Here is a 21,024-nt window from a genome sequence, read left to right as displayed (position 1 = left end):
CAAACGAACGAAGAAAAAAAAGAGAGAATATTCAAGCAAAGTAAAGCAAAGCAAAACAAACCAATTTAATGAAATGCATTTTGGTTACAGTTGTTTATTGAAATTTTTTGTATCATTTCATTTATTTGCATATTTGTGTGTCTTTGACACTTTGGTAGCTCGCGAATTGAATTTTGACAACAACAACAATATACACGAACGATCTACATATATATTTATATATAAATTAAGAATTGAGAAATTGTGTCAATAAATAAATACATAATGCAATTAGCTAATATCACTCGAATAAATCTCTGTTTTACAATCGAAATGTTTGATTGATGAATAAATGAATGGTAAGGAGATGAGGATAAAAAAAACAGCACACACACAACGGCCATAGAAATAACGTGGAAAAGATGAATGATTGTAAACTTTCTTCATAGTCGATCATTTAATCACTTCCTTCTCGGATTGCATTTGATGCAACAGCGACAGCAGTAGTAGCGGTGGCGGCGGCGGCGGCTGCAGCAGCAGTACATGCAGAATTAGTATGTATGTAAAAGCCATGATCACGAATTTTTCGATACAACGATATGTATTTGCCAGCGGCTGTTGTGCGCGGCACGATATAACGTTCACAAAATGTGGTACGATTTTGTGCGGCTGCACTTAGTGTGCCATAGTTGAGATTTTGCAGGAAATCCAATACAAATGTATAGCAATTAAATGTGTCTTCATGATATGCGGCTGAGGTCCATTTAGTGTCTTTGGTTTTTTCCATTTTATGTAGAATATCATCCCAGTGTTCGTACCATGGTTCGGTCATCGTTTCAACGATAAGACTTTGTGACCAATGTGACGTGTCGCTTTGATTGGTTGGCGTCTTATGCAAACCCCATTGATCGAATTCAATGATTGTACCGTTCGATGTTGTCAGACCGATGTGCAAGTTCATTGCATTAAAATAATCGTTGAGAAAGTCACCGTGAGTGGGCCGCAATATGATCGAACATGGATGTTGATGCGGTTTTATGAATGGATACGGCAAACGAAACGGCATCATTTTATATGCATCGTCCGAATTCAATTCCGTTTGACATTCGGGACATTTGGCCAACAATTTTATCGAAAACACTTTATTTTTACAGTGTTGAAAGCATATTATACCGGGATCTTCAAAAACGGCTTTCATATTTGACGGCATCTAATCACAACACACAGACAGCAAATAAGTAATTAAAAAATCAATTTTAATACACCAATTATAACTTTAGCCGCAATCAATCGCACACTGACAACAGACCTACACTTTGAAAATGGAAATTTTGGAAAAGAAAAGAGAAAAAAAAATGCACAAACACAACAAATAAATAATGTCGAAATTCGAGAGGTAATCGGTTAAATAAAATTTGATTAGTGACAATGTGAAAATACCTGCGAGTTTTCGGTGAGCAATTACCCAAATGAATGCTTCGAATTGAGTGAATTCATTTGAAATGTTTGATCTAGTTAGCTTCTTGGTTACGAATAAGTTTTTTTTTAAAGAACAAGTGTTATGTGACCTGTTTTTCAGTGAAACTTTTTCAATTTCTTTCTTTTATTTTGCGTCTACGTTCAAACCAAGAACCAAGCGTATTCGACTGTAACTCGGTTTATTTCGTTCGTTCTTTTCTTTTCTGTTTTCTGTTTTTTTTTTTTTTTTTTTTTTTTTGGTAAAGTGTTAAGTTCTTGAAGGCACCGTGCACAATAACAAAGAACCAAACATCGATCGTACCGTCACATCGGTATACTGTGTTGTTTCATGAGGTTTTTCTTTTCCGCCAATGGGTTTTCGGTAAGTTTTCATGATTGTGTGTTGTTTGTTACTTTTTGGCGTCCATCCGAACCAATGCACTCACACTCGTGCCAAATATTGTGAATGGAATAGCGAAAAAAAATTGTTCAACGTTGATTTATTATGGCCACATACAGACAAGTGCCTAGAGAATTATAACCAATACAAACCACGAACTAGTACATATGCAACGCACTATTTTGTTGTGTGCGCTGGTATTGTTGTATGAATGTATGCTGTGCTACTGCTGCTGGTGCTGCTATTACTGTGGATGTTGAACTTATGGACGTGTGCGTGTGTTTATGATCAAATCGGACCGTCTATTCCATCTCTAGTCTCATTATGTTGGTTTGCATGTGTGTTGTTTGGACGTTTGGCTTGTAAATAACTTGAAGTTTCTCAAGCAATAGGTATAAAAGAAAAACAAAGTGTTGAAGTATATATATATATAGCTCAGCCGTCAACTCACACATACACAAAAGCGGAATGAGTTCGGACGAAGATTCTCAATCAGATTCATATTCATTGCAATTCAACGAGTACTGTGTCGATTATTCAAAATACTTATAGTATATCTGTTATATGTTGTCGTTGTTTGTGGGCCTCCGACCGCACTTCATTGTAATTAAGCTACAAAATTGTTTGTACTTACAAATACAGGTTTTTTGTTATTGTTTTTGTTGCTGTTATTTGGTCGGTGCTGGTGGTAGTGATGGTGTTGGTGGTGGTGGTGTGCGGATTGGCTCGATTTCTCTCCTTACTTCTGTGGATATTTCTTGATTTTAGCTCTCTGGATTGTATGTGTTGTGTTCCGTTCTCTCTGTCTATCTGTCTGTTTGTACGTGTGAAAATTATACAAATTATAGTATGGGAGTAGATACGACATCATTTTTTTTTATTTTCAAAACATCGTACCGACCCGTACCATGCGCGCGCGATGCACTGCCACTGAGCTAATGATATGTGTAGAAAATCAGACTTTGTCACTTCTCAATTTTCATACGATTGTCTGAATTTTATATTGCGAAGACGCCCGTCAGAGGAAAAATAATAAAATAACGCGTGTGCGCTCATTCACTCAAATCTCAATGGGTGAGATTTCATTAAAAGAATTTCATTTTATTTCATGGCGTATAATAAAATAATCAAATTGAAAACCATAAGTGCGCAACACATCCAAAAAAAAAAAATGCAAACACACATACAAAACGAGGAATGAAAAAAAAAAACAAAAAAAAAACACTTGTTTGCTGGCACGATCGACACATAAACACAATGACTGCACCTTATCTTCTTTTTTGTTCATTGAATTATGCGCATTATTGCAATTGAAATTATCGAAAGATCAATTTGGGTGATGAGACGGCTCTGATAAATTAGAGTCGTTCATGAGGTTATTGCAACTGGCCCGATTAAATAATGTCTTCATTGGTGATTTCAAAGTACACTCAATATTTTTTGATTTTTTTTCTTTTTTTTTGAGACAAAAACACCATTTACATTCTCGCCGAACCGGTTGATCATCATTTTGAAATGTTTCTTTCTCTATCAAAATCGAATGTTTGAAATGATTATGTTTGCGAACGTTGTCTTTGTCGCACACCGAAAAAATTCAAAATAAAATGCAAAGATAAATACAATTTATAGACATTGATCATTTGAAAATCAATGACCTCAACTGATATGATGCTGTGTTTGCATTTTAAACGAAATCAGAGAAAAATGAGAGAAACAGAGAGAGAAATAAATTGAAGATGCATATGCACTAACGCCAAATCGGTGTGTGCGATTAAATGGTATTTATGTTGAAATCGATGAAGTCGCCAATAAAGTGAATTTTCCAGGAAATTCATCGTTGCCTTTATTGAGTTGATTCAGCCAGATCTGTCTATTTGTGTCAAATATTTATATGGTCTTGTATGCAATACAATTTGTAACATGTTGAAAAGAAAGACGGTCCAATTTACTCTACAACGCTGACTATTATGAGATTGTGCATATGAGTGTCTCTTTTTTTTTCATATACGTATTCATGCATAGACCCGTTGATTGAATTTCCTGCTTCTTGATTATTGGCTTATCTCATGAATTAGAGTATATTTGGTTGTAACTGGAATGGGTTATTCCAATTCAAAAATTCTCATCATGATTGAATTTTTACACACACACGTCGAAGCAATGCGAATAGAAAAAAAAAATAAAATTTCGGTCACATGCCAGTTTTCTTTTTCGTTCGCCGCTCGAATAAATTATTTTGAAAGTTGATGTTGATATTATTGCCGGTAATTATAATCTCTTGTGACTCAAAAATTCGTCATGCTCATCACAATGGATCGTGTATACTAGATTGATAATTACATAATCATCTTAACGCGTTTCACAGGGAGTTCATTTACGCTCATTTACATTTCCTTTGGTTGGATGATGCTCAACAACGAAACAAAACTGAACAAGTTCATTTGCGTACTTTTGTTAATTGTTTGCAATAATGATTGAAAAGAGAATCAATACGCACACACACACACACACACACACACACACACAAACACAGATCTCGCAGACCGTTGGTCAATCTATTGAATCAAATCCGCATTTCTCTCGTTCTCTCCCTCTCTATCTCTTTTTTTGGTTGATTTTTTTTTTCTATCGATCTCATAATTTCGTAATAGCTGCTGCTCCCGTTGAGTTGGAGAAAAAGTGAATCTCACATCTGGTCTACGCGGTATTATATTATGCATGCAAAGAAAGTGAAATTTATGGACCCCATTGTACGCTGAACAACACAAAAAAAAAACACTCACACACCACATATACATAGACAATAATCGGTGATATGCGTGCCTATGTTGCGTATAATAAAATAATAAATCGAAACAAGAAATTACTTTATCGATCGTTCGTTTCTTTCATTTGATTTGCCGATTAAGCACCGCGCTCCATAACACATCTTCATCATTTATGCATAGAATGATTGAAACCATTTGCGAATTGTTGACCACTTTTTTGGCTCATTTAACTCAAACTATCTGCTATCGAAAAATAAAAAAAAAATTTATTGCAAAAAAAAATTTTACGTTCAAGAACTTGAGGTCGAATGGTACTTTTTTTGATCGCTTACTGGATATTATGGAATCGAAGTGTGAACAAAAACATATTGTTTTGAGAAGGTTTGTTTGTTTTTTTTTTTTGCCATTTCCACATTTTGGATCATTTTTTTGTGGGGCGTACATTTTGACGTCATAGACGCGTGATAACATTAATCAGAGCGTTTCACTCGAATTGAATTTGAACAAAATACCATCATTTAATTTAATGCGAAATATATAACCGTTTGCGTACGCATCGGAATTATTCATGAAAAATTGTGATTTCAACATAACTGTAATCGTCCGAAGATAATTTGAATACGTAGAAAACTAAATATCGTTCCTTTGTCTTTCCGTTATTGTTTTGCCATGTCCGTTTTGCCCTTGCTCGATCCACATTCTCATTCAGGGCATTGAATCGATTTGGTTAACATTAATAATATACTTTACAAGAAACAAAACAGAACTTGATAATATATGCAATGACGCCAATATCCAAATCAAAGAACTATCACTATTGCATCTCAGACTGCGTGCAGCACGTTTTGTTCATTTTGCGCGAGATTAACTCCTTCCGATTGTTTTTTATTATCGCCATTTCGTCCGAATATTTCGCTTATATCGAAATTTACGAGTCATTTTTAGATATATTTGGGAAAAACCAAAATAATCGGTGGGTTTTTGGCCTTTTTGGACTTTGTCCAAAACAAATGATAAAAAATATATATTATTATTTTTGTAATAAGGTATTTTTGCTTGCCGAATGAGTGATAAATATTGCAAACGGAAAATAAAAGAGTGCATGACCCAATTCTTTACCGTCTAACAATAAGACTCGTTACTATTTTTACTACTCCTAAATAGGCAATGAAAAAGCACACACACAAAAAACATTGCTCCGTTCAATGACCAATTCGATCGAGGGATGTTTTTGTTTATTTGTTTGTTTTTCAGTTTGAAAGATTATTTTAATCAATAGATTTAGTGAAACAAATAATTTAATGTTCATTACATAAACTGGACATAGACGCAAGCGTAAATTATGGATTTAATTTGGATTCTCTGCTTTTTTCACTAAATATTGCCTTCCGTTAGAGTTTCATTCGATTTAATCAGTATGCCAGCGCCATCCAACAGAAATTTTTATCAACAAAGAAATTCTTATTGAATCAAAAAGTACTTAATTCATTGGCATTCGATGCTCGAGTAACTGTGCCTTTTATAGAATGTATACGAAAAAATTGTGAATTTTTTTTTGAGATTTTTTTTCAAATAATTCAAGCTCTTTATTTGGTGTAAATAAACGATTAAATGTTGATTTATTACTTAAACTAAAGTATCGCAGTAGCAGTCTGTTGTGAGTGTGTTAGTGTGTGTATGTTACGTGTGTGTTTGTCTATACATCTGCAAATATGACAGATGAATTCTGTCAAAATTCATTTCATCGACCTGAACCATCGTATTTTTGTTGGTCGATGTAAAAAACTTCACCGTAGCTTTGGAAAAACGTCGAAAAATAGTAACTGGAAAAGTTTTTGGTTTAACATAAAACGTGACGGTTTTTTGGTGTACATTTAGAAAATATGGTTATAACATTAGACCATGAATTACCAACTGAAGCTGAGCTCACCATGCCCGAATTGAAATTATCGGGACCAGCACTTCGTGCTGGTGCATTTCATTTGGGCAAATACTGTCAAGATACATTCAATGTAAGCACATTTTTCGGTTTTCAAACATTTTCGGGGTTTTATATTCGAAACTCATTCGTCTGGTGTACAATTATTGTATGAAAATTTATTGGGTTAAAAATCGAGTGAAAATCAAGTGATTTGATTTGAAGAAATTTTTCATTGAATTTTGACAAGCAAACATTATGTAATGCTTCGTCAATTACGTATGTGTTTGAAACTTTCAAACACACAAACTATAACCTATATTTTTGATTATAAATGATAGCAAAAATAAAAACAATGAATACCGTTTTATCTTCTCGATTGAATGGAATTTAATCGAGTTGAGCGCAATAAAATTGATTTCATTGCAATTTTTTTTTAAACGAAAAATTATTTGTTCGTCTTTTTTAGGAGTTCATGCTGTGCCGCAGTGAAGAAAATGATCCGCGAAAATGCTTGAAAGAAGGACGAGACGTAACAAACTGTTCATTTGAATTCTTTCGTTTAATTAAGAAATCATGTTATGACGAATTTACGCAATATGCTCATTGTTTGGATAGAAGTAGTGCCGACTTGAATTATAAACATTGTCGCAACACTCAAAACGTATTTGATAAATGCGTATTAGATAACTTCAACATAGAGCGTCCGGGCTACGGTTACTTTTGCCGAGCTCAAATTGTTGATACGAAACGACCAAAGCCAGAGGTACCAGAGAAACCACACTACGGTGATGTGCCAGCAGCTCTGCCAGATGACGCACCCAGACCACCAGCCAAGTACGGTGCCAGAACATTTGTATGAAGTGCTGCTATTTGCACACAGCCATTTCAATAGAAAACGCAAACATTTTATAATAGTAATAAAAACTAATAAAGGAAAAATCGTAAATTGAATTTATAGATTATGAATTTTTATCGCGTGCCAATGTCACACAAAACAAAAACATTTCAGGTACCATCATTTAATCGTAATAAATATTAAAAACATAAAACGAAAAGTGCTAGATTTTGACGCAATTTTGTTTGGCAGTTAATTTCGCTTTGCGCCTGTTTCAGCCGAACAATGTGAGTTTGATAAATGTGCCTAATAGGAAAAATTAGCATGGGATTATTTCATGTTTTCATTTAACCACGGAAAATATTTACATATCGAATCGACTGCTTCGTACCATCAAGTGAATTGTGGTGGTGCATCATATTGTATCCATGAATTCGAATGCATGCCATAACGATATATAACTTCTATTTGATTTAATGTTCGATAAATGCGATCTTTAAATGCAAACGTTCGTTTAATATTATCAATAAAAGTCAAAGTTATTCAAGAAGAATTCTACGTTGAATCTATATATAAACAAAGAACGCGAAAATGCAGTTCAAATACTTTTTCGTAAAAAAATGAACAATATTATTTTTCGCAATCTTCGTCGATCTCATTTACATTTGAACATGAAACAAGTGTTATTGCACGATCTAAATCCAATATTCTGGGCATACAGGTAGATTTAATTCACATATCATGACGGTTGAGACTGCATAACTTACTTAACCAATATTTTTTAATATAATTTTGTTACCTATTCGGATCTGTTTTCGATGGTTTTACGGCGAGTATGAGGCGAGTGTGACTTGGCAACGGATAAACAATAAATTTGAAAAAGCGTTACTTTTCTATAGGTGACGGGGAAGGGGGGTGTTCTAAAGGTGAACAAGTCACATTCGTCTATCTTGCAATCGTTTTATTGCCGGAGGTGAGGAGCCTAAATCAAAAAATTCCTAATCCGGAACATTAATATGCAGACGTATAGAATAACAATATGTAATTTTTCACTTTCGTCGATTTGTGGTTTGTGTTTTTTTTATTTCTTTTGTTAGTTCCCTTTGCATTTTTTCCCACTTTGATGTTTTTGTGATAAAAGTTTTTTTCCCATTGCGCTATGAAAACAACTAAGAAAATAGCTTCGTGCAAACAATCATTTTCTTGTCTTATTCCAATGTGAAGTTTTCTGTACTAAATACAGTCAGTATATTAGAAGTATGAGTAAACAACAACAAAAAAAGAAGTAATAATGAAAATAAAACAATAGTTTGCTATCAACAACCAAAGAATAGGCAAAAATTTGACAACGAAAAACAATATCTATATATGAAAGTAAATGTCAAGAATATATCGCTGAATAAAAAAAAGTTAGTTGTTGTTCATATTATGCGCTCTTGCAGCTTATCGATGTTTGCAAAGATGTTAGAATCAAATGTGATTTCGAACAGTAACTGCACACAATATGGTAAGTATACCACCCATAAATCTATTTCTTTTTTCCACAAAACAAAATCAGCATGCAATTTTTTTCTGCACACAAAACTATTTTTATACGGAACAAAATGTGTGCCTCTTTTATCAAACTTTTTGACATATATTCATTCGAAAAAACCATTTAATTTCAAATGCACCAAACCAAAAAATTTTTTCGTCGCGATTTGTGTGTGTATTTGTTAATTTATTTATTCTAAAAACAAAAACTGAACATAAAAAAATTATATAAATATGTAACCAGGCGTCTCAGTCGAATATGCGACAATCGAATTCTCGCAAAAGCTTGCAAGCGGCCAGTTTGAAAAGTCGTGGTGCAATGATAATGAAAAGCGTATCGATTTTGATAGTTAATAGCCGGCGAATCTGTAACCAACGCAGCAAAGAAACAACCACGAAAAATGGCAAAAGTGGTAAAAATCGAAATCGACCAAACAAAATGGACGACTCGATTGGCAAACCAACGCCAAAAATATTGGAAACGTTAAAACGAAAAACGCACTTTTCCAAGTAGGTTTTTTTTATTCGCTTTTTCATTCTCACATTTATATTTTAGACAATTTTCACGTGCAAGTAATATTTGTCTTTTGGTTAATTTGTTGAATATTTCTCTTTTTTTGTTGTTGAAAAATGCAGAAAAGAACTAACGATTCTGTGTAAAATCTATCGAAAATTGGTTCTCAACTGTTACAATCCGAATAACAAAGGAAAAACTGGCATTAATAATGTCATATCAAGGCCACATGGTGGTGCAGAGGTAGGTGTTTGATTCCGAATTACGGTTCCAGTTTTATTGAAATGACAAAACTAATACAATTATTACCACTTTGAAGGGAATTGATCGAAATGTATTCCGTGAATTGTTGCATAGTACATTTGATATATCGGCCGAAGAGACGTTAATGGAACGGATATTCACGTCTTGGGAAAAAGGTAGCGAGGGTTTACCACTGCGATTGGAAAGTTGGATATGTGGTATATCGGTCTTTTTGCGCGGAACTTTATTTGAAAAAGCAACATTCTGTTTTCGTGTTTATGATTTAAACACCGACGGGTTTATCACCAAAGACGAAATGTTTTCATTGATGAAAAATTGCCTTATCAAACAGCCACAAGACGAAGATCCCGACGAAAGTGTGAAAGATCTTATGGAAATCGCATTGCGAAAATTCGATGTTGATAAAGATGGAAAAGTGAGGTTTTTTTTCGGTATTTTTTACAATATTTTTTTTTTTAATTTTTATTGTGATTCAGATTTCGTTTCAGGACTATTTGACAACAGTATCTGGTGAACCATTACTCTTAGAAGCATTCGGTCAATGTTTGCCATCCGAAACGGCAACAATTTCATTTTTGACCGCATTCCAAAATTAACACATTAATTTCTTTGTAGTGGATTATCACTGTTTTTCTTTGCCTTTCTTCTTTTCTTTCTTTTCTTTATGTTTTGCAATCCGTGTTGGCGGCACTTTGGTCGATGAACGTAATTCAGTCTCTCCCATGTATGGCTGTAATACCTCTGGAACACGTATTGACCGCGATGTCTGTTTTAAAACCGAAAAAATTCGTTAAAATTAAGAATATCAAATAAATAATAAAATGACAAAAAAAAACGAACTGTGAACCATTCAATTTTACCTGATACTGTTCGAGTATTGCGATTATCATTCGTGGTATTGCACATGCTGTACCGTTTACGGTGTGTGCATGGAATTTTTTTCCACCATCCTCAAAGTAAATATTCAATCGTTTCGATTGGTAATCAGTGCAATTACTGGTACTTGAAATCTCGCCAAAACTTTTGCGTGATGGCATCCAAGCTTCAATATCATATTTTCGATAGGCTGGTAAGCCTAAATCGTATACTGGCATATCGTATAGTTTAAAACACAATCCAAGACCTTCGAATAGACGTCGTTGAATATCTCGAAATTCTTCCAAAAGACCATCTGACTGTGTTGGCAAACAAGCTGAGAACATCTCTACTTTGGTGAAACAGTGAACACGATATAGACTTCCGTCTACACTTGCTGCACTTGCTTCGGCCCGGAAACATCGGCTTGTGGCCATCACCTTTTTCGGTGCATCTTCTGCTTTCATTGTCTTACCTTAGGGAAGAATCACAAAAGAAAAGAATGAATAATCAAAAAATAATTAGTGAAGAAATTTTTAAGTGATTTGCCTCTTGGTCTTACCACTGAAAAAACCGGCGAGTGCCATTTCTGACGTGCCCGACAAACATAGATCCGATGGTTTCAAACGATACACCTAATAAGCAAAGAAATCAATGAAAATATTCGAAAATGTTTGCAATTTAAATTTATATTCACTTGAGTTGCATGGTCATCGACAGTCATTCCACAGGCTTCAATAAGTTCAGCTGGTAAAATGTCCGGTACAGTGATTAACTGAAAGCCTTCTTTATATAAATTATCCATCGTGTAATCAACCAATGCTCGTGCCAATTTGGCTACACTATCCATAAAGTAGTATGATCCCGGACCGGTAAAATTGCCTAAATTACTCGTTCGAATGGTTGTCGACATTTTGCCCAATTCTTCGTAGCTTTTGAAATCTGGCATTGGATTATTGTGTAAATCGCCAAACGAATACAATTCCACCTTATCCGAATCGGCTCCATAGCTCAATACAGTTGGATGTGTTTTATTTGGAAATTTCTTTAATTCAGTTATTAACTTCGATCGCAAATCTTTTCGTTTTTCACTTTCACTTTCGTTCATAAAATTTTTGTAATGATGCCGCAATAGTTGTACGCTACCGTGACTCTTGCGGATTTTTGTACTCTCTTCAATTTCATTTATTGTCTCTTCATCGGGTGTGTAATTTTCAAAGAATTCACTATTTAAACTAAATTGTTTCGGTTTGAAATTACTGAGTTGTCGCGTTGCGAATAACTTTCGGCCTTGCTTTCGAAATAAATCAATAAACTGTCTTGAATTTAACATTATTCTATGATTTTTAAAATGATTCGTTCTAGATTTTTAACCATTTGTTCATTTGAATCTTAACCAATAATACATTACGTACTATGTACCGACAAAATTGACATTCCTTGCGTGCTGTTGACACATTGTACTCAATATATTCATTCAAAAATGGTGTCTTGATTCTGTACTCAAGCATGAGTACTGATTTTAATTTATTAAGCTGCTAAAAATTTATTCGAAATGCTATCAAATTTGCTTGGCAAAAAAAAATGAACTGTGAAAAGACCGTAATGCTTTTCAATTTTTAGTTAAAAAAATGTTGAATTTTCCAGAGTGATTGCTCGTCAAGTACAGGCACCGTACTTAACGTAAACTTATTTATTTGAATAGCCGCTTGAATTGATTTGTTTACTTTTCTAATGTCAGCCCTACGTACGCAATAACACATGAAATTTTCTTTCTTCGACTATTTTATTGTTTACTTGGTCGATGGATATATGTTAGTTCATTCACGATGGCCAATGAAACGATTATAAAAAATCTGGAAAATCAATTGGAACGTTTGGTTCAACAGTCAGCCGATTTGGAGGATTGCAAGTAAGAATAAATAAAATATCATCCGGTGAAAATCATGACACACTTCAATTTCAAAATGATTCATTAGAAATGATCTGACCGAAGAGGAGTATGGCAGCATGAAAGAGGAGACTTTGGAACAAATCAAAGAATTCACTGCCACTTTAGATCGGCTGAATAAAGGCGATATCACATTAAACAGTAAAATATCATCGATGCGTGAAGTAAGTGTTGTTTTTACAGGGAAACGGGAAACGGTGAAAGACTATCTCACATTTATAATTTGTTTCTTTCTTTTTTTGTCTAATAGGTGATACGAAAAGCGATTGCAAATTCATTCAATACACTTGAAATGATACGATTGGCCGGTGACCAAAGTTTAAACGAACAAGCAAATCAGTTGGGTAGTCTCGAGGAGAGTTATCAGCTCAAAAAAATTTCGACCACTGAATATGAATTGAAAAAGGTGATTATAATAATTACTGAATGAGTTTTAACATAATTTGTGAAATGTAAATGATTTTCTTTTATTGAATAGCGTGAAATATTGCTGCAGCTAGTCGATTTTGGTTATTGTCTATCACCAGCCGACAAGAAGTTCCTTGAAAAGAAGACTGACACCGAAATACTCGAAACCATGCGATGTATTGACGATGAAAATTGATAAAGTAATTAGTTTTGACAATTAAACTGAAGTTTATCACATAAAATAGATTTAATCATTTTTTTTCTATGAATACTCTATACACGCTTACTATTTGAAACAATATAAATGTGCTTTTGAAATAAAAAAAAATCGAATAAAAAAATATGCTTGTGGCAAAATTTTGGCAAAATTTATTAACAGTCATAAGTTAATTGCTGGCCAATAATTGGTTTTGTTCTTCTTTAAATTATTACAATGGGGTTTCTTTTTCCAAAGAACACGAAGATACGAAGAAAATGCGACATTACATTTTATGCTATTTACGTAGATATCGGTACTCAAGAGCATCGTTGCAGCCTTGTGCGTTGAATATGATCGAGTTCTGTTAGACGATTTAGGTATTTCCGTTGGGTTTTAGACGTTTTGTCATCTTTTTGACGTCTCTGTCAGCTCATTAGACGTTTTTGCGACGAGTCCAAAAATTGTTGCGCATTGTTGATAATATCGAAGATTATTTTAGTCAATTGAATGAACATTAAAACATTGATAAGAATGGATAAAATCGTTTGCATTTGTTTTGTTGCCATTGCAATTGTTTCAAGTACAAGTGCAAAAATTACAAGTGAAAATATTAATTGTACATATATTCCCATGACCCGTTTTCGTATTTGTGGTTCCGATGGTAAAACTTACAATAATAAGTTCCGTTTGTGGTGCGAACAAAAGACAGAGTATGGGAGAAGTGTAAACTTACAAATAAAACATCCATTTCCTTGTTGGATATGGGAAGAATACGGCATCGACACCTCTACACTTTTATTTGTGAGTTAATTTCGAATTGATTCCATTTCGATAGATTTAATATGTTCTACTATTTTATTAATTTTTCAGACTCTACTGGGTTTTGTTATTCTTGGTGTGTGCTTGTGCATTTGTAGAAAGAAGCGAAGCATTTGGAAAAAAGAAAAACCATTTTTGATAACTGAGCCTGCATAATAATCGGATGAAAATGTATTGATTCACAAATTAAATCTCAATAAACAAAAATTTTGATTTCGATATTACCATTGATATCCATATTTATCATTGTATATTATATCATTGAATAAAAATCTCAATAAAACTGGAAAACTACAAAACAATTTATCTTAATCGACGTTATAGCTTATATCACGTTGTTATTTGAAATTCTTGTTTTGCGCCGAATTTAGATGGAAAGAGTTGCATATGAACAACAAAATGTTAGAGTAAATAACAGAGTAGGATAAACAATAGATTTTAGCTGTCTCTATATTTTTTAAATTATATTTTCGATTGATTCTGATGTGTGATTCATTAGTTAACTTTTGCGATAAGAAAATATTTGAAACATATACAATTCAATCAATTGGAATTTTTTATGCCATAAGAAACTGCAATCGTCAAAAGTTGACGAGTGCTGTATAAATATTTATTATATAAAGAAAGCCGAATATTTATATTTTGTTGATTTCACTTTCAATTTTCATGATTTTGCAAAGGTTTCGGTTAGATATTTTTGATTGTTTCATTACACATGCACATAAAAAAGACCCACCTCGTCTGATTTACATTTAATCGATCACTGCTGGAAATTCGCACTACATCGAAGTCAAAATCATATTTTCAAAAAAAAGAAAGAAAGTGAATAAAACATCCGTAAAAAATGGACGTGATATTTTATCAAGCATACTATCAATGCAGTTGCTGCAAATCATACGTGAATGTCGATCGAAGGACTGCAAATGCCCACAATGCCAAAAAATGAACTCACCAATGACTGAAGATCACATAACTTCTATTCAATTTTATTCTATTTGTAACAGATGGAAGCTCAGCCACAACGTGGAAATCGACAAGGCTCAAAAAAGTGTGGAGCCTGTATTTTTCAGAAATAATGTCATGGTGATTACGAATGTTGCCAATGTTTTGTCAAAACTACTTCATAGTCTTACTTTGAAAATATTGATTTAAATAGATAATTTTCATTAAAATGACGCAATTCAAATCACTGATCAGTAAATTGACAAAACTCTGCGACATTAAGTGGTTGAAGAAGGAATTTATACATTTTCAATAAAAATAACGAGAAAAGTTGTTGTAAATGGTTTGTATTACATTCCACAATGTGTGCATATTCAAGAAAATTGAACAAAAATGGTTATTAATTTTTTTTCTCTTTTCAAAAGTTTGAAAAATAAAACATATGTTAAACTGATGCATAAATGTTAATCTTTTTTTAAGTCTGAAAATTGTAAAATGTAATAATTGAATAAAAAACAAATATTCTTTTGTGTTTTTGGCAAAATTTATTAAAAGTCATAAGTTAATTGTTGACCAATATTTGGTTTTGTTCTTCTTTAAATTGTTACCGTGGTTCCTTACGGGGAAAATTATCTACTTGACGAATGCGAGTCACATTTTATGCTATTTGATTTAAGTAGACCTGCATTATATTTGTATAAATTTCACTGAAGTAATTAACGGATGGATTAAGTGTTTTCTCTTTGTTCTCATACTGTTTTATAAATCTAATTTGTTTTCTTCGCTGTAAAATGCTCGTGTTCATCATCTGAATCTGGATTAACAAGTTCTACGGCACATTTGCGTGGAAACCAGCCACGAATACGAACATTCTTAATTGTTTCTAATTTTTCCTTTTCATTCAAACCATTTGTATCTTTTTTCTGTTTGGCACCTTGCACTTTCTCTCCAAATAGCCAATGTCTGGAAACAAGAGATAAAAAAAGGTAAGGTATAAAGAATACAACAAAATAAAAATTAAAAAATAAATAAATCGTACGCTTTCCATCGTGTGACTTTGACAATGTCACCAATCTCTAGCTTGATTCGCGGTTCATCTGTACAGGGTATAAACATGGAAACCTTACAACCTTGCGAAAATATCGGAACCCATGAGCCCGTTGCAGCCCTTTGTATTGAATACGTTCGCGTTCGAGCTCGTTTCTCTTCTTTTTGTGCCAATTGCTCGATCTGAAAGATGCACATTTAATTATTTAAGATGAGAGAAATAAAGAAAGATGTTGTCTTACCGTAAGTGTATATTGATTACAACCGCTGCGAACTTTCCAATGAATGCCATCACCAATCGGAGCACAACTAGGATCGGCAACTTGTTTTATGTTCTCCCAAGTGCCCAAATCATAGGGAAACTCGAATTTTTGGCCAGAACCTTCATATCGATAGTTGGCCTTTTCCAATATCCAATCTTCAATTCCCGTTCGATTGCGCATAATTGCACGAACCTAATTGATATACATGTTTAGCTTTTGTATAACGGCCATTCGTTTAATTTGTAATGTAATTAAATTGCATACTTGGAAAAATAATAACATTCCGACTGCAATTACAACGCCGACGGATAGGCCCAAACTAAAGATACACAAACTAAGGCTAGCCATTCCAAATTGTACAGTAGCCAAATGGAGTTGATTCGTATAAATGTACCTATATTTTGAATAATATGAAATTGTGTATGGCAAATTGTGGTGTTTGAAGAATTTGCATAGCAAATAATAAAATAATAGCCGCATTTAAACAGCTATAATAATAGAAATCAGTGTAATTGTATTTACCATGAATAGTGGATCCCACGGTAAATAGAAGCACTTAAAATGATGGTTGATTGAATGCAACCAAGTACCGAAAACGCCAGAAATGACGTAAAATATGCATGATTGTTCCAACCGACACACTATAAACAAGTACGAATTATTTAAAAGAGGTCAATAAATAGGATAATATATATTTTTGAATTTTTTTTTTTCGTTTTTATTTTGCCATACCGTGTTCAGCCATGGGCAGTGGTGGTCCATCTTCCTACGGGAGGGAATGTTACGTTCATTAGCAAAATATATTTGAAAGCATAGTATAGTAAAGGTGATTCTATGCAATTATACATACATTACACATCGTTCACACTTTCGGCAATGATGAGATCTGGGTGCTTTATATCCTTTGCAAATATCGCAAAATTGCAACATTTTTTTGGCTCTTTTGTCCTATATAAAAAGAGAAAATCAAATCATCGCTTTAGTTTTTTAATTATTTCAAGCAATATGTAGATGGTAAAGCAACCGGAACACCCGTCCATAATTAGATTTGTCGGTGTAGCATATTTGCACTCACTGATATGAACAGTGTGAAAATGTGGATATTTATACACACACACAGTGTAGCACTCACTTTGGGCTCCCATTTAAGAGGTAAAAATCCAGGTCCACATATCGTTCCCATAACGTAATTGAAGGCGGAAAGCGCGGACAGAACCAGGAAAACCATTTGATGAATCATCCCGCCCACAGACCGATTCGGTGGCCACCACATCGAGTTTATGTACAATGTTGTAAGGGTAACACATTTTATAATGCCTGTAAAACAGAAAAAAAATGAGAAATATATACAAGTCAATAAAGAGAATTTTTCTTTTGCGCGCAATAAAATAAATAGTAAAATAACAAGAAACTACAGTAACGATCGAATGACATGGTGGAAAGTGAGAAAAAACAGGAGGTGAGATTAAGCAAACAAATTAGCATAAATAAATGAGCACGTGTGAACAATTTAGCCCGAACACAAGTGAGGCGAATTAAAGTTGAAAAACTCCTTCCTTCAAAATAATTGAAGTTGTTGTTATTTTTGTTTTTTGTTTTTTCACGAAATAACAAAACACACACACACACACACACAATTTAGTAACAAACAAACAGACGAAGAAAACTGGAAATGGGTATTTTCCTTTCCTTTTTTTGTGTTTTCATTTGGATATATTATGTAGTTGGGACAAAACACAGGAAAACACTTTCGTGCACGTTGACCGCAAGAGTTTGAACGGTGTGCGTCCGACAAAATGTGAATGCATAAATATATAAATGTATTGTTTCTATCTTGACCAAAAAAAAACACCATTGGAATTGGTAATAAACATGCGATTCACGTGAGATTTCATATAATGCAGCAAAAGCGCAACGAACTCAGTCAGCATTTTTCTTTCACTGAGCAAATGAGTGCTAGTCAGTTTAATTTATTCCTCCGCCCTCTATCTACCAAATCAATCCGTGCATATATTTAATAAGAGAGAAACCACCCTCTGCTCATATCGTATGTGTGTCGGCCGTAATGGAAAAATAAAACTTTAACATTTTAATTAAGTTATTTCATTGAGTTATTTACAAAAAAAAAACGAACACACACATACAATTTATTTGCTTTTTTTTTACAAAACAGTTAGAATGGAAATTAAATGTTGATTAAACGATCGCACGATTAGCACATCTCAGTGTTTACACCTGATTTATATAAAATTGTAATTTAACTGTGTGAAATTAATTTAAAATGGAAATAAATATGGTCACTGGCGTACGATGCTATGAGAATGCACATCTTGCATCATTTACCATTTGTGATAAGCATCTGTGGCTTATTATCACACCGAACGATTATTCGTTCAAATGTCAAGCGAGAATTATTATTCGAGATTTATAAAATCATTAGAATCCAGCAAATCCAGCGCTGAAAACAAAAACTAATCATTCGTGATTTTTTAGTGGTGATTTTTTTTCTGTGCCATTATGTGACCTGATAAAATCATGTTGAATCATTTTTCACATTATGTTTTCATGACCAAATTGAAATACCGTATTTGCCACAAGTTTTCCCGATTCATCCAATTATGTCGATTGTTAAGGCAACAATTTAACGAAAATTTCTCGGGTTTGGCTTACATATTTAAATTATTCTTGTTGTGTTGCTTGCGATAATGAATGCAATGCGTCAAAACATTCCTTCTATTTTGATTTTTGTGGTGATTTTGTTTTTGTTTTTCTATCCCATTTCAAATGTTTTTGTTTTGATCATTCTTTTCCACTCTTGGCCCCCACCCTCTCCCTCTTTCCTTCTCTCAGAAGTTCATATAAAAATAGTATTCGTGCACGCAAAAACGCAATATATATGTATTTTAAGCGGCCAAATGTAAACAAAACACTTTGGGAATATTTTACCATCGTAATTACATGGAATATGACATTTTCAATCTGTAATGACGAAGTGTCTAGCCAGACCTAAAACGGGCGGCAGCACCCGTCTGAATTGAATATATATATACAAATACGAAATCATTACTATATGAGACATGAGTTCAATATAAACATAGGCCGGAGAGTGAGAGAATTACAAATTGATTTTTTAATTTGAATCACAGGAGCTGTTGATTGAAGCATATCACTTTTCGGCAAACGTACCACTTATGTGAATTCACGAGTTTAATTTAATAGATGCCATTCGAAAAAATGACCTCATTACGATTGCATTTGGATAATTTTATGCGATTGAATTAAAGCACATTGCTTAATAGAATTTCTAATATAATTTTATAGTGTCTATAATAATCTATTTATTGATGAACATATACGGTTCATAACCGATTATAAAACAGCGGGACCATAATTCAAGCAAACATTCCCATTTTTTGAGCAATACTGCTTCCATGATGAATTCAGTCAAAACACTGAGAACAAGCGACCACCTCAATTGGAAATATCAACGACACATACAATGTACAAGCATATAATAATGCTCGACATACCGCTGCTGGACGAAATGTTCGAGCCAAGCACACAGGATGGTTGCAATTTTCATTGAATTATATACAAAAAAAGACCCAACCATAATAATTTGTTATAATTTTCAGTGGTGCATTTGCATAATTGCATTCGATGTCGTTGAAAATCGATGTCACCCGAAAGGTTATGCTAATAGCCACACCAGTTGGGCATGCTTTAAAATTTTCCTCCTTTCTTTTTTTTCACTTTAAAAAGAGATTTTATGCAATGCATAACGTATACATGGAGATGGAATCGAAATAAATGTTAGCGATGGAATGCGATTCACATTTTTTTCGGCATCAATTTTAGATGAACGTCTGTTTTTCATCCAGTATCTGTGTGAGAACACAATATGTCATCTCTGCTGATGAATTTTGAATGAAATTTATACCTAGATATAGAATAATGAAATAAAGTACAATTTTCGCATCACACCATACAAAAAATAAAGTTGAGAAGAAAAAATGTATAGACACAGATAACACCGGAATACTATAGATAAATGTATTGTTTGTCAATACATAACCTCAATCAGCCGCATATAAACAATCGCACCATATACTTTAAGATTTGATTATCATTTTAACACAGAAAAATGCAATACATTTTTGAATAAATTGAATAATTTCGTTATTAAGGAAATAAATAAACATATTATATTATAAAATATTGCGATACCTATTGCGATTGCTGGGCCAAAATGTAAAAACCGCTTAAGCGATTTTTTCAATGAACTATTCATATTTACATAATTTATCTCGATTTTATCTCTCAATTGCTTGCTAAAAATACAAGACGCGTACACCGTGGTGTCAATTCAAACTAAACACACAATAATCTTTTCAAAAAAAAAATCGTAGACAAAATATGCACTTTACAGAGAACAAAAAAATTATTTTTTGTTTTTAAAAAGTCTTTCTGTCTATCTTCCGAATGATGTGAAATTTAAAATGTTCGATGTATGCACCAATATAACTATAAAAAAACAGTCACGTATAAACGATGTGTTGTTGTGAGTTGCTTTGTGCACACTAACTTCAAAGTACGGTTGTTTATTTTGGTTCGATAGACATAATGTTAAGTGTCAAGAGCAGAGAGCGCGTCTACAAAGGGGAAAAAATGTTGACAACAAAGTTGACATATCAGAACAGCGTAGCTCTCGGTTGCCAGCGACATGCGACGACAATGGCATGGGCAAAATGTGAAAGAAAGCAAAGCAGTGAAATGAAAAAATAAAATAAAATAAAAATATAATAAAACCGAAAGCAGAAAGGAAGGAGCAGGCGCACACGAATAATAATATGAAGAAAATATAAGGA

The 21,024-nt window shown here is 33.4% G+C and overlaps 6 protein-coding genes and 1 long non-coding RNA gene across 13 annotated transcripts; 4 read left to right on the top strand and 3 right to left on the bottom strand.

Annotated features, from left to right (window-relative positions):
- Positions 1-69: 69 nt before the first annotated feature.
- LOC116339132 (MKRN2 opposite strand protein) lies at positions 70-2,909 on the bottom strand. Of its 7 annotated transcripts, none has more exons than XM_031764812.1 (3): positions 2,739-2,909; positions 1,420-2,651; positions 70-1,288 (listed from the first exon to the last, which is right to left on the bottom strand). In XM_031764812.1, the coding sequence occupies exon 3, from the start codon at positions 1,187-1,189 to the stop codon at positions 437-439; it is 753 nt and encodes a 250-aa protein (XP_031620672.1). In that variant the 5' UTR covers positions 1,190-1,288; positions 1,420-2,651; positions 2,739-2,909; the 3' UTR covers positions 70-436. The 7 variants fall into 7 exon arrangements, with proteins under 7 accessions (XP_031620672.1, XP_031620676.1, XP_031620673.1 ...); XM_031764816.1 differs by having other exon boundaries at positions 1,420-2,647; XM_031764813.1 differs by having other exon boundaries at positions 2,745-2,909.
- A 3,426-nt stretch (positions 2,910-6,335) lies between these two features.
- On the top strand, positions 6,336-7,483 carry LOC116339141 (NADH dehydrogenase [ubiquinone] 1 alpha subcomplex subunit 8). The gene is made up of 2 exons (XM_031764837.1): positions 6,336-6,617; positions 6,993-7,483. Exons 1-2 carry the CDS (start codon positions 6,489-6,491, stop codon positions 7,383-7,385), a joined length of 522 nt encoding a protein of 173 aa, XP_031620697.1. The 5' UTR covers positions 6,336-6,488; the 3' UTR covers positions 7,386-7,483.
- A 1,234-nt stretch (positions 7,484-8,717) lies between these two features.
- Positions 8,718-10,513, top strand: LOC116339271 (EF-hand calcium-binding domain-containing protein 1-like). The gene is made up of 5 exons (XM_031765047.1): positions 8,718-8,868; positions 9,139-9,404; positions 9,531-9,651; positions 9,728-10,087; positions 10,149-10,513. Exons 1-5 carry the CDS (start codon positions 8,866-8,868, stop codon positions 10,266-10,268), a joined length of 870 nt encoding a protein of 289 aa, XP_031620907.1. The 5' UTR covers positions 8,718-8,865; the 3' UTR covers positions 10,269-10,513.
- Positions 9,125-11,956, bottom strand: LOC116339270 (serine--tRNA ligase, mitochondrial). The gene is made up of 4 exons (XM_031765046.1): positions 11,225-11,956; positions 11,090-11,162; positions 10,533-11,002; positions 9,125-10,438 (listed from the first exon to the last, which is right to left on the bottom strand). The coding sequence occupies exons 1-4, from the start codon at positions 11,858-11,860 to the stop codon at positions 10,295-10,297; spliced, it is 1,323 nt and encodes a 440-aa protein (XP_031620906.1). The 5' UTR covers positions 11,861-11,956; the 3' UTR covers positions 9,125-10,294.
- Positions 11,957-12,256: 300 nt separating this feature from the next.
- On the top strand, positions 12,257-13,243 carry LOC116339240 (protein LZIC-like). Its single transcript, XM_031765006.1, has 4 exons — positions 12,257-12,439; positions 12,507-12,642; positions 12,729-12,884; positions 12,957-13,243. The coding sequence occupies exons 1-4, from the start codon at positions 12,357-12,359 to the stop codon at positions 13,080-13,082; spliced, it is 501 nt and encodes a 166-aa protein (XP_031620866.1). The 5' UTR covers positions 12,257-12,356; the 3' UTR covers positions 13,083-13,243.
- Positions 13,244-13,513: 270 nt separating this feature from the next.
- On the top strand, positions 13,514-14,133 carry LOC116339246. The gene is made up of 2 exons (XR_004200968.1): positions 13,514-13,886; positions 13,956-14,133. It is a non-coding gene; the product is annotated as an uncharacterized LOC116339246 (long non-coding RNA).
- Positions 14,134-15,368: 1,235 nt separating this feature from the next.
- Positions 15,369-20,738, bottom strand: LOC116339279 (palmitoyltransferase ZDHHC6). The gene is made up of 9 exons (XM_031765060.1): positions 20,384-20,738; positions 17,289-17,473; positions 17,007-17,104; positions 16,889-16,922; positions 16,679-16,797; positions 16,421-16,550; positions 16,136-16,348; positions 15,886-16,076; positions 15,369-15,809 (listed from the first exon to the last, which is right to left on the bottom strand). Exons 1-9 carry the CDS (start codon positions 20,445-20,447, stop codon positions 15,614-15,616), a joined length of 1,230 nt encoding a protein of 409 aa, XP_031620920.1. The 5' UTR covers positions 20,448-20,738; the 3' UTR covers positions 15,369-15,613.
- Positions 20,739-21,024: the final 286 nt, after the last annotated feature.

This window comes from Contarinia nasturtii, unplaced genomic scaffold (genome assembly GCF_009176525.2).
Source record: "Contarinia nasturtii isolate CC-2019 unplaced genomic scaffold, AAFC_CNas_1.1 Cnas_scaffold_493, whole genome shotgun sequence".
Lineage (NCBI taxonomy): Eukaryota > Metazoa > Arthropoda > Insecta > Diptera > Cecidomyiidae > Contarinia > Contarinia nasturtii.
Note: the sequence above shows the minus strand (reverse complement) of the source record. Positions and strands in the feature narration are given on the sequence as shown.

Excerpts from the sequence above, each read along its gene's own strand:
- LOC116339132 (XM_031764812.1), bottom strand. The coding sequence starts at position 1,189 with ATGCCGTCAAATATGAAAGCCGTTTTTGAAGATCCCGGTATAATATGC.
- LOC116339141 (XM_031764837.1), top strand. The coding sequence starts at position 6,489 with ATGGTTATAACATTAGACCATGAATTACCAACTGAAGCTGAGCTCACC. Across the intron at positions 6,618-6,992 it reads ACTGTCAAGATACATTCAAT|GAGTTCATGCTGTGCCGCAG; the intron begins GTAAGCACATTT and ends CGTCTTTTTTAG.
- LOC116339271 (XM_031765047.1), top strand. Across the intron at positions 9,405-9,530 it reads CGAAAAACGCACTTTTCCAA|AAAAGAACTAACGATTCTGT; the intron begins GTAGGTTTTTTT and ends TGAAAAATGCAG. Across the intron at positions 10,088-10,148 it reads ATGTTGATAAAGATGGAAAA|ATTTCGTTTCAGGACTATTT; the intron begins GTGAGGTTTTTT and ends ATTGTGATTCAG.
- LOC116339270 (XM_031765046.1), bottom strand. The coding sequence starts at position 11,860 with ATGTTAAATTCAAGACAGTTTATTGATTTATTTCGAAAGCAAGGCCGA. Across the intron at positions 11,003-11,089 it reads ACTCGCCGGTTTTTTCAGTG|GTAAGACAATGAAAGCAGAA; the intron begins GTAAGACCAAGA and ends TTCTTCCCTAAG. Across the intron at positions 10,439-10,532 it reads CAATACTCGAACAGTATCAG|ACATCGCGGTCAATACGTGT; the intron begins GTAAAATTGAAT and ends GTTTTAAAACAG.
- LOC116339240 (XM_031765006.1), top strand. The coding sequence starts at position 12,357 with ATGGCCAATGAAACGATTATAAAAAATCTGGAAAATCAATTGGAACGT. Across the intron at positions 12,643-12,728 it reads AAATATCATCGATGCGTGAA|GTGATACGAAAAGCGATTGC; the intron begins GTAAGTGTTGTT and ends TTTGTCTAATAG. Across the intron at positions 12,885-12,956 it reads CTGAATATGAATTGAAAAAG|CGTGAAATATTGCTGCAGCT; the intron begins GTGATTATAATA and ends TTTATTGAATAG.
- LOC116339279 (XM_031765060.1), bottom strand. The coding sequence starts at position 20,447 with ATGAATAGTTCATTGAAAAAATCGCTTAAGCGGTTTTTACATTTTGGC. Across the intron at positions 17,474-20,383 it reads TGGCCCAGCAATCGCAATAG|GCATTATAAAATGTGTTACC; the intron begins GTATCGCAATAT and ends TCTGTTTTACAG. Across the intron at positions 16,923-17,006 it reads AAGTGTGAACGATGTGTAAT|GAAGATGGACCACCACTGCC; the intron begins GTATGTATAATT and ends TCCCTCCCGTAG.